At 34.4% G+C, this 10,755-nt stretch overlaps 3 protein-coding genes across 3 annotated transcripts; 1 reads left to right on the forward strand and 2 right to left on the reverse strand.

Annotated features, from left to right (window-relative positions):
- Window positions 1–325: 325 nt before the first annotated feature.
- On the forward strand, window positions 326–2,103 carry I206_106189 (protoporphyrinogen oxidase; the record flags this gene model as incomplete). Its single annotated transcript, XM_019156740.1, has 2 exons — window positions 326–598; window positions 721–2,103. The coding sequence occupies 2 exons, from the start codon at window positions 326–328 to the stop codon at window positions 2,101–2,103; spliced, it is 1,656 nt and encodes a 551-aa protein (XP_019010542.1).
- Window positions 2,104–2,180: 77 nt separating this feature from the next.
- On the reverse strand, window positions 2,181–5,785 carry I206_106190 (uncharacterized protein; the record flags this gene model as incomplete). Its single annotated transcript, XM_019156741.1, has 13 exons — window positions 2,181–2,735; window positions 2,798–3,316; window positions 3,373–3,438; window positions 3,503–3,628; window positions 3,687–3,794; window positions 3,846–3,953; window positions 4,013–4,098; window positions 4,152–4,261; window positions 4,338–4,513; window positions 4,629–4,752; window positions 4,823–4,909; window positions 4,995–5,106; window positions 5,236–5,785. The coding sequence occupies 13 exons, from the start codon at window positions 5,783–5,785 to the stop codon at window positions 2,181–2,183; spliced, it is 2,727 nt and encodes a 908-aa protein (XP_019010543.1).
- Window positions 5,786–6,297: 512 nt separating this feature from the next.
- On the reverse strand, window positions 6,298–10,506 carry I206_106191 (uncharacterized protein; the record flags this gene model as incomplete). Its single annotated transcript, XM_019156742.1, has 7 exons — window positions 6,298–8,438; window positions 8,492–8,642; window positions 8,696–8,929; window positions 8,997–9,529; window positions 9,624–9,792; window positions 9,886–10,111; window positions 10,196–10,506. 7 exons carry the CDS (start codon window positions 10,504–10,506, stop codon window positions 6,298–6,300), a joined length of 3,765 nt encoding a protein of 1,254 aa, XP_019010544.1.
- Window positions 10,507–10,755: the final 249 nt, after the last annotated feature.

The following is a 10,755-nucleotide window of genomic DNA, read 5'->3' on the forward strand; positions in this document are numbered from 1 at the left end:
AAACCATGGATAGATTAGGTAGATTTTACAATCAGGACTCGTTTGCATACATATCGTGTATGGTATTTATAGTTGTATTGTTAAATGGGTCAATTATCATGAATTCAGGATTTCTTGGATCCGCAATTAAAAGGCTCGATCGGTTAATTCCGGAATATTTATTCAATTTGCACCTCCACTTGAAAAGTCCATCGAGTGTCATCGTAATATCGTTCAACTGTTCTTTTTCCTTTTCTCTCAAAGCAATCAACGGCGATTCTTATATTTGATATTAATTTAAAAAAACATATTTTCAAATGCTACGTTGACGAAAGGAAGTTGTGAAATGTCATTTCCTAAAAGAATTACGATTTTAGGAGGTGGTTTATCAGGTTTAACAACAGCTTATAAATTATCACAACTTCCTCAAGCTTCAAATAGTAAAATTACATTAATTGAAGGATCAAATAGAATTGGAGGTTGGATAAATTCTACAAAACATCATGTAGAATTTATTAATGAAAAAGGAGAATTAATTAAAGGTGATGTAACATTGGAAAGTGGACCTAGAAGTTTAAGACCTAGAGGAAGTAAAGGTGCAATAGGAATGTTGAAATTGGTAAGTACGATAAAATCCCACTTTGACTTGGATTTTTGAATGAAAAGCAAATTACAATATATATATATATATATATATTGAAATAAAGTAATTTAAGCTCATATATTATAAATCAAAATTAGATAAAAGATTTAGATTTATCAAATGATATAATACCAATACCATTTTCACATCCTGCAGCAAAAAATCGATTTTTATTAGATATTTCTAATTCAAATTCAAAATTAATTTCATTACCAAATTCACTTTTTTCTTTATTATTTAATAATTCAAATTCAAATTTATTGAAAGGTTTAATAAGTTCAATAATAAAAGAACCTTTTAAATCAAAAATTTCAAATGAAATTAAAGATGAAAGTGTAAATTCATTTTTTGAACGTAGATTTTCAAAAAATTTAGCACAAAATTTAGCTTCTTCAATGGTTCATGGAATTTATGCAACTTCTTCTGATGAATTATCAGTAAGATCAAGTTTTCCAATTTTATGGGAAAAAGAAAAAAAATTTGGAAGTGTTATTTTAGGAATGTTATTTAGTAGTAATAAAAAATCAAATGAAGAATTAAATGAAATTAAAGAATTAGGTAAAGATTTAAATGAAAATATTAAAAATTGGAGTTTATATGGAATTAAAGGTGGTTTAAGTAATTTAATTAATAAAATGAATGAATCAATTAAAGAAAAAGGAATTGTAGAAATTAAATTAAATCAAATGATTAATTCAATTAAAATTAATAAAAATAAAAATAATTTAATTGAAATTGATATTTTAAATAATGAAAAAAAATTAGAAACTGATTATATAATTTCATCAATTTCACCTTTAAATTTATCAAATCTTTTAATTGAAGAAAAACAAGAAGAAAATTTAAAATTATCAAATTTAAATTCAAATTCATATACAACAGTCGGTGTTGTTAATTTAGTTTATCCAATTTTATCGAAAAATTTACATCCAGAAGGATTTGGTTATTTAATTCCAAGACCACCTTTAAATAATACAAAAAAATTAAATAAATTTGGTATATTAGGTTGTATTTTTGATTCAACTGCTATACCTTTTAAAGAAGATTTAAAAAATGTAACAAAATTAACTTTAATGTTAGGTGGTCCTTATTGGAATTCAAATAATAATAATAATAAAAAAGATTTTTATAAACCTAAATTAGAAATTCCAAAAAATGAAGAAGAATTAATTAATAATTCAATTAATCATTTAGAAAATGTTTTTCCAATTTTAAAAGAAAAAAATTTAAAACCAATTTTAAAAATTGGTAAAATTAATTATAATTGTATTCCAACTTATAAAGTTGGACATGGATTTAGAATGAAAGAATTACATCACGAAATAAAACAAAGTAATTGGAATAATAAATTAAGTTTAATAGGTAATGGATATGGTGGAGTTGGATTAAATGATTGTATTTATTCTGTTCAACATGTTATTGATTCTTTGAATAAAGGAGAAATTGTGACGGGTTTAGAAAGATGGGAAAATTGGGAATAAATTTTTTGTTTTTCAAATGTACTTTCGCACAGAATGCATTTCTGACTATAATTCCTACCTTCACACCATTATCAAGACTACAAAGTTGAGGAATTTGGTCTATTACCATTCTCATGACCATTACGAGATTGTCCATTTATTTTACCTAAACTAGATAAATCTAACCTCTCCACAGTATATCCACCATTTCCACCATTTATCTTCCTGACAGTCACGGGAGCAGATTTGATCTCGTCAATTGGACTTTTAGCTTCGATGGAAACGATACTATCCTTTCTTACGCTTTCATTCCCATTGATTGATGAAGGTGTTTGTTCAAGATCCATATTATCATTATCTTTACCAAATATGTCATCCAGCAAGTCACCTTCACCTGGAGTTTCGATGATCGTTCCATTTGGAGTAGGTATTGGTGTATTGGCATTAAAATTACCTTCCGCTTTGAGACTTCTTGACGAGGTTGAAGCTGGTTTTCGTAATTTACCCTTTTCCTTCAGACGTTTCAATACTTTATGTGTAAATTCTTTGGTAAATGATTTTATCTTTGCTTTCTTCTCATCGGATAGGGTGGGATGCTTAGTCGTTGAATACGTATTTCCTTTCTTCTCTTTCTCAACAAGTATACCAGTACACTGTCATCCCAGGAATCAGTATTACACCTCGTGACAAGAATTTATAGACGAGTATGACTAACCTCTTTAGCATACCGCTTAAACGTATCATGTTCCATTTGTTCCTTGTATTTGCTCATACTTCTAACCACAACCTCTCCTACCAATTTAGATAAACGCCTTTCCTTCCTAGTTTCTTCGTCTTCCTCTTCGAAATCATAATGCGATCTTTTCTGCCTCTTTCGACGCTCTTCTTCCTCAACTATCATACTTCCCGATCGACTAGATTCAGCAGCAGGTGAATATGATGGTCCAGGATTGATCACTGGGGACTGTATGTTCTGTTGAGCCATAGCAATGATAGCGTCTATTTTTAATCGATCGGAAGATTGCGATACAGGTAAAGGCGGTCTTACGGGAGTTTGAGGCGGCGGGGGACGAGGTCTGTGGAAAGAAGGGACAGGAACCCTTGGTCGAACAGGAGCAACGTCAATCTGGATCTGAGCGGTGTTCTCCCAAGCATCCGGACGTCGAGGTGTTGACGTGGAAAGAGATGCTGCTTCTGCTATCGTTGTAGTACCAGCTTCATCTTCGGCGTCGAGCTGAGTGTAATTCGTCAGTCCGGTCCTAGTGCGTATACGGGCAAATCCAGACTTACGGAAGCGATCTTGTTGACTCGGGGGATCTTATACGACATTTCAAGTGTTGACCAGTACTCCAGCAGCTGCAGTAATTCGTTAGCAAATGATAAATTCACCTAATCTTCGAACGATGATCACACCACGTACTTGCTTGGCCAGGTTGCTGATTTCCTCATCGCCGCTTTCTTGTAGCTTTCTGACCGGTTCCTCAATATTCGAGTCTTCGATCTTGTTCCGTATCTGTAATTTCCATTTACTCAGACCTTCAAGCACCTGGAAGGTTGTTTTGTCAGCTATTGAAACGTGTCAAAATTATGAGATTGTTACCTACCAGTAGCACCACTTCTCTATCGTCCGCCAATTCAGCCAGTACCATGCTCATCAAACTAAAACCATGCATTCGCCCAAGTTGCCTCTGAACGGCAGGCTCCTCGGTCATCTGACATGACCATCAGCTTTTGTGTTATCCGAAATCGAGGAATCTACTTACTTTTATACGTTGTAGTAGTCGAGACATCATGGTACGGTTTTCCATCGATTGACGCATGGCAGCAGCAACCTTCTGAACTTCTGGTTCTTGTATTGGGCGTAGTATTGGCTAGATTTCCCTTATTAATCATCTACAACATTGAGCAATCTTTGGTATATTGAACTCACCACAAAATCCTCGTCAAGTTGACGAGACTTTTTCTTCTTACTACCCTTCATACCACCAGCTTCTACTTCATCGGTTATACCCAGCGCTATGACGTTGATTGTAAGCATTTGATCTTGAGTACGAGGTCAAATCGCTCACCGTCAAGGAAGAGATCATTCATTGTGCTCAAGCTAACATCTGTTTGGGTTTTTCCACCAATAGTTCCAACACAATTGGCTTCTCCACAATAACATATCTGAGCATCGTGACTTTTGTCTCCCAATCAGCTTGAACCCTGCTTTCTCGTCTAGCAGAAGCTTGACGAGCGGTGAAAAGAAAGCTCACCCATATCGATCCACATTATAATTGAACGTTATCTCCTCCCCTTTGACTACATCCCGCTTTGTGAATATACCCATACGTAGTCGCCTTCCTACAACCCATTTCTGTACTTCTGAATTTGGGTTGCACGAGTGATTGGCGAACCTTCCAATTCCTCCTTTCTTGGTCGCGTCGATATACTACATGACAGAAATTGTCAGCTAAGCAAATGAGATCATTACAAGACGAATGTCATTCATGCATAGGTATACGATCCCGGTAGACGTAGGCAAGGGATTGAGAAGCATTACTCACCTCTTCTTTCTGTAACATCATGAAATAAAAATGACGTATACCCTCGTCCGCATATTGTTGCATCCTTTTTCTGAATGTTTTCTCGACGACCACTTCACCGATGTACTCATATATCAAAGTATTTCTTTATATCGGAGTGTATTTATCAGCGAGCGCTATAAGCTTTGAAATTTGGATATGAACATTTCACTTACGATGGGATAAACGATCCTGCTCTTAGACCAAATCCTTTCTTCTCCGTCAAAACCACTTCTACATTTGCATACTGTTTACGCGAGAATCTAAACAAATCAAAAAAGTCAATTTACAAGTCTTGAGCCATGAGATCTGTAGCATCATGTTGGTTAGAAGTTCGAATTAGCTCACTGTTGATTCCGACAATGTTTACCTGCTCTACATTCTCCTGCAAGACATTCTATAAATAATGCACGATTTATACAATCCGATTCTGGTCCACATGGATCCGCATCTGGGTCGGCTGAGATAAATCATGTATCAGTCTCTTTTCTTTTTTATGTCTAATTACTTTTAGTGGCTAGTAGACAAGAATAGACAAATGAAAAAAGCATGAAATTTGGTTTTGAGTAAAATAGATATTGAAACTCACATTTATCATAAATACAATCACAAATCATCATTTCATCTTGTTCTTTACTTAAACCTAAATTTTTTAATTCATAATGACATTTATCTAAATTTTGATAAGTTGAATATGCATCATCCCATGCTAAAGGTAAATCATTAATTAAAATTGGTCCTTTATTATTATTAATATTATTTTCAATTTTAACTTTTTTATTTTTATTTTCATTATTATTACCTATTCTTAAAGAAGAAGAAGATGGTGAAGATGATGATGACGAAGAAGAAGAAGAAGAAGAATTTTTAAAATCATTTTCATTTTTAATATGTGTACGTGATTTTAAATCTTCTTCATTAATTATAGAAGGTATAGTAGGTGTAGATTTTGAATCTTCTTTTAAATCTTGAAAAAGATCTTCTAATTTACTTTTAATTTTAATTTCATTTTTATTAATTTGATTTTGATTTATAAAAGGTATTGGAGAATTAGATTTAGTTGATGTATTAGAAATATCAATTTCCATATCTATTTCTTCTTGATCATTTATAGAATTTGAATGATCTTGTTCAACCATTTTGAAGAAAAGTTTCAAAAGATTATTAAATGATTTTTTCGTTTGCCGCTTAAAGCTTTGATTTTATTTAATGTTCCATCGATTTTAGATTAAATAGGAAAGCAATAGTACAATCAATTGAATCGTTGTTATTTTGCTGATATTATTTGAGGTTAAATAGCAAAGATCGACAGTAGAAAAAAAACAAAGGTAGTATGAACAAATGATAAATTAAATAATCACGCGTATGATTAGAAATCGTAAAAAGAACAGGAAATTAAATAAACATTTCTAATTTCCAAGTTCAAAGTAGTTGTTGATCGCGCCGAATGCCGAGTCGCGGTTCATTGCAAATATCCTATAAACAATTAAATCAGTATATAACGGGTATCTAATAGCAAGTGCATAATCTTCAATCTGTAAATGTCACCTAGTGAATTGAAAAATGCAATACATGAGAGAATGCCTTCATACAAATCAGCAAAAACACAATAAAATACCATACAACTGAAGGGAATAATTTTCTCTTTATATTAACTCCAAAATCCCCTCTTTTCACGATCGTATCCTGATTCAGGAGATTTAATAGGAGTTCTAATTTCTTCTCTCATTTCTAAATTATTCAATCCATTCCCAGGTGAAATTGTATCTTCACTACTGTCTCTAAATTTCCTTTTATCAAAATCAAATTCTTCTCCTCTTAAATTTAATGAACTTAATTTTTTTCCTAATTTCCACCATTTTTTTTTACCTCCTAATTCATTACTACTATTATTACTTAAATTTGATATTGAAGTTTCTTCTGAAAATTGACTTAAAGTTGGAGATTTTATTGAAGATGATATAAAAGGTGATTTATATGTTTCACCAATAATATTATTAATATTACCTTGCATACGTAATTTCAATTCAAAAGATTCCGATCTATTATGCTCTATTTTGTTTGAAATGATTTCAAAAGTAGGTGAAGATATTAATTTTGATGATTCTCTTAATTCTTGTATAGATTTTGAACTTTTAATAATATGATTTGAATTTGAATTTGGTAAATCTTCACCTAAAGGATATTTTATTCTTTCGGATTCTTTTATTGGAGTTTTATCATTATCTTCAGTTAAAGAAGGTAATAAACCTTGTAAATCTGTTGACTGATTAATTTTAATCTTATCCACTAATGGTACAGGTCGAGTTGGTGTAGGAGTAGGAGATTTTTCTCCATGTTGAGAATTATTTCGTTGAATTCTGTTAGGTATAGGTAATCCTTCAAATCCCGTGTCCCGATCAACTTTCAAATCAGTATGTACAGAACTCATTCTTTTATTCTTGAATTCCCAAGCATCTCTATTTAATTTATGATCTGTTTCTCTTTCTTTCAACCAACCAAAGAAATCTAAAGGTAATTCCCTTAATTTAGTTTGTTTTGGTAAATGCCATCCCATAGGTCGTGAAGACGAAAAACTACTTCTTGAAGGTGGTCTTGAATTCGTTTTTGATCCATCAGATATGAAAGGACTAGCAGGGTTCATGAACAAATTTCGATAAGCCGCATCTTTAGGTGGCGCAGCGACTAGATATGCGTTATCGTATGGAAGGATAAAAGGTAACATATATCTCGAATCTAATAATTCTCCCAAACACTCAGGCGAAGATGACGGAACGAATTCACCTAATGCTATTGTCCCATCGAACAATGCGTCGATGGGTGTTGAGTCATCTGCTATGATTTGCATATCTGAGGTAGGTGGTGGTAGTTGTTCATGATTTTGATCAGAAGAAAGGGAGCTGAGCGATTTACGTCGTTCAGCTTCTTGTACGCTAAATTGCACTCTTCTTTTCTCCCAATCTTTTTGGAGTTGAGCTAAATATTGAGCACATTCTTCATTCATTTTGCCTTCATTCACTTCATATTTATAATCCCTTACCGCCCTTCGCATTTGAAGAGGATTTATCGCTCTCATATTTTGCATTGTCCCTATGAGAGTGTCGAACTCTTTAATCTGCGATAAGCATTGTAGCCACTGTAGCAATTGAGTAACAGGTTCAAGGTGTTTCGTGGCCGTTTGGGCTGGAAGTCCGTTTGCGCGAACCCAATCGTCAAGGACAGTAATGTTCATCTTTATCTGTAAAGCTTTCGTTCGGCAGAGGTATTTCTTCTGAGCCAAAATCCGGTTGAATAACTCGCATGAAATCCAAAAGAATATTTGAGAGAAAGCTTGGACTACTATAGCTGGATTGACTTCGTATAGCTGTAGAATCAACAATACTCCTGACAGAATATCGGTTATCCGGGAAGGGTTGATTTCTAGCTCAACGGTTGGAGTCATATGAGAAAAACCCGAATGTCCACTTATACTGGAATCATGCGAAATTGAGCGAGGAGTACCTGTTCCAAGGCGTAGATCACTCATCGATTGATGTCTGTTGGGCGTACGATGCGGGGTACCGTAAACCGAAGGGGAATGAGGCGAATCTTGACCGCTGGATTGAGCTGGACTAGGAGCGAAGATAGAGGCGGCTCGAGGTGTTTCTCGTTTCTTCTTGGGTGCGAACGATCTGAATAATGACCATTCACCTTCAAATCGGATATCATTAAAATCTTCAAGAGTCTCGTAGTCCAGGATCGCTGCGTCCAAGTACATGTCGATTCGCCTTTCCGCGACTCGAATGACGAACACTAATTGAATTATCAGTCTTTCGTCCGATGTTTTTCGCATATGCAGAACATACCATGAATAGCGTTGATTAGTTCTTCCATCATACTGAGCAAGCCCAAATGTTCGCAGGCGGCATGTATAGGAGGATCAGACTTCAGCAGATGTAACAATACAGCCGAATTATACGCCCAGAATGCAAGATAGGCGAGGTTTTCTACGTTACTCTGTTTCATTTGTATCAGCTTGAATCCATGATGATTGAAGGGACATGCCTCACATATACGCCTTGTTCGATCCTATCCACTATTCCCTCTATCAATTCCTCTAACCAAGTCTCGTCACACTTATACTGAGCGAATCTCGCATACAGGTACAGTGCATTTGCAGGTAAAGTCCGTTGTCGAAGAGGTTGACACACAGGTATATACTCTGTTATTAGTATATCGAATATAGTAGGTAAATGAGATAACGAGAAGACAAGCATGTTGGAGTTGAGGTCAAGTTGATTTACCTGTAATCGCAGATTCGTGAGATCGAAGACTTTGACAATCAATGCGGGTGAAAGAACAAATTCTTACGTCAAAATCATCATCTTCGCCATATTCACTATCCTCATCATCTGTTCGTTCAGCTTCTAAATCTAATTCATAACCCATCCAACCTAATCCACTATCATCTGATGGTGTCTTACTATCTCGTTTGGTAGGAAGGGGTTTAATGAGTAATTCAGGATCAACATCAACCATTCTAGCTCTTTCTCTCAACCAAGTTTCTCTTTCCAATTCCAATTGTTGCTTCGTTTCTTCACGCTCGATAGCTTCTTTTTTTAGAGTTGCATGACGACGACGGCGTTCGAGCATCGCTTGACGAGCAGGTGGGAAATGAGGTATAATCGTTGTAGCTGTTTTAGGTGTTGTAGAGGATTCACCATGACAAGTTGCGTGTTCAAGAAATAACGCTACATCTTCTCGGTCTGGCATGCCTACTACCAGATCAAGCGGAGTGAGACCCCTGTTCGTAAGTGCATGAGGCGAGCTTCCGCGGGATAGAAGGAACGAAATAAGTGGTGGTGTAGAGATTAGGGCAGCTAGATGTAATGGTGTCCAGCCGGCTAAATCAGGTTTATGTTACATTAACACCTATTTTCTGTAAATCGCTATTGTTCGGAGTAAACGGTGCCCAGGTTAGATTGAATGACTACTCACTTCTATCCCTACCACCACGCTGACCTACTTCTAAGCCCCATCTACCCACTATGATCCTTACGCATTCTTCAGTCTCTTGCCTATGACAAGAAGCTTGAATAGCCATTCCAACAATTCCCCATCCTTCTTCATCTTCAAGTTGATTAGCCTGGAAATCAAGGATATCGGCCTGTTAAAAAGTTGTACAGCAAATTAGCACGGGTAATCGGACTACAATACATCCTGATTGTATATTTTTATATCTCTTGGATTTCTTACTTACCCATTTACCTTCTAATCCTACTAACCAACCAATTAATTCCGTATCACTTCTCTCTATAGCCCATTTTATTGATCGTCTAAGTATTAAACCAATTCTTAATTCCCTACCTAAATCACCATTATCATCATTATTTGATGATTCTTGAGTTTCAAGGAGAGATAAAATATTTGAAGGTGAAGGATCATTAAGAAATCGAGGTTCAATTTGACGTTTATATGATCCTGATCTATAAAGAAAAAGGTAAATTTTTTATTAAAAATTTAGTCATTTTCCAAAATAACCAAGATAAAATTGATTTTAAAAGACAAACCTTTTAATACTATTTTTTGATTTTTCTTCTCCTATTACTCCACATGTTGAAGATGTTATACTAGCAGTTTCAATTAAATTTCTATGATCAGGTGAAGACATTGTTAAATCAATTAAAGGACTTTCAGGTACAAGTATATGAGATAATTGAGGATTATTTAAAAGATTTGGTGAATTCTTATTGGAAGTTGTAATAGGATTCGAAATTGGAAAAGTTGATTTACGACTTGTTGATATTAAAGTAGAATCATATGTTTTAAAAGAGGGTGAAATTCCTCCTTCCAATTGAGGAGAAGTTGATGTGTTTGTCATTATTTATTTTCATCTAGTAATGTATTTTTTTAAATGCCAATTTAATTTGTCTATTTCTCGAATAGGTATTTGTCCGTTTTTCCAGATTGCCCACTCATGTATTATTTGTTGTTTATACTTGAGAAATGATCATGAAAGTGAAGAAATGATTTATGAATTGGTATCGGCCTTGCGTTTCAACTTCCAATGACCCTTATAAACTCAACCATTCCACGCGTTTGATTTTATATTTTCTTATATTTCTATTAA

Source organism: Kwoniella pini, chromosome 8 (genome assembly GCF_000512605.2).
Source record: "Kwoniella pini CBS 10737 chromosome 8, complete sequence".
NCBI classification, from domain to species: Eukaryota; Fungi; Basidiomycota; class Tremellomycetes; order Tremellales; family Cryptococcaceae; genus Kwoniella; species Kwoniella pini.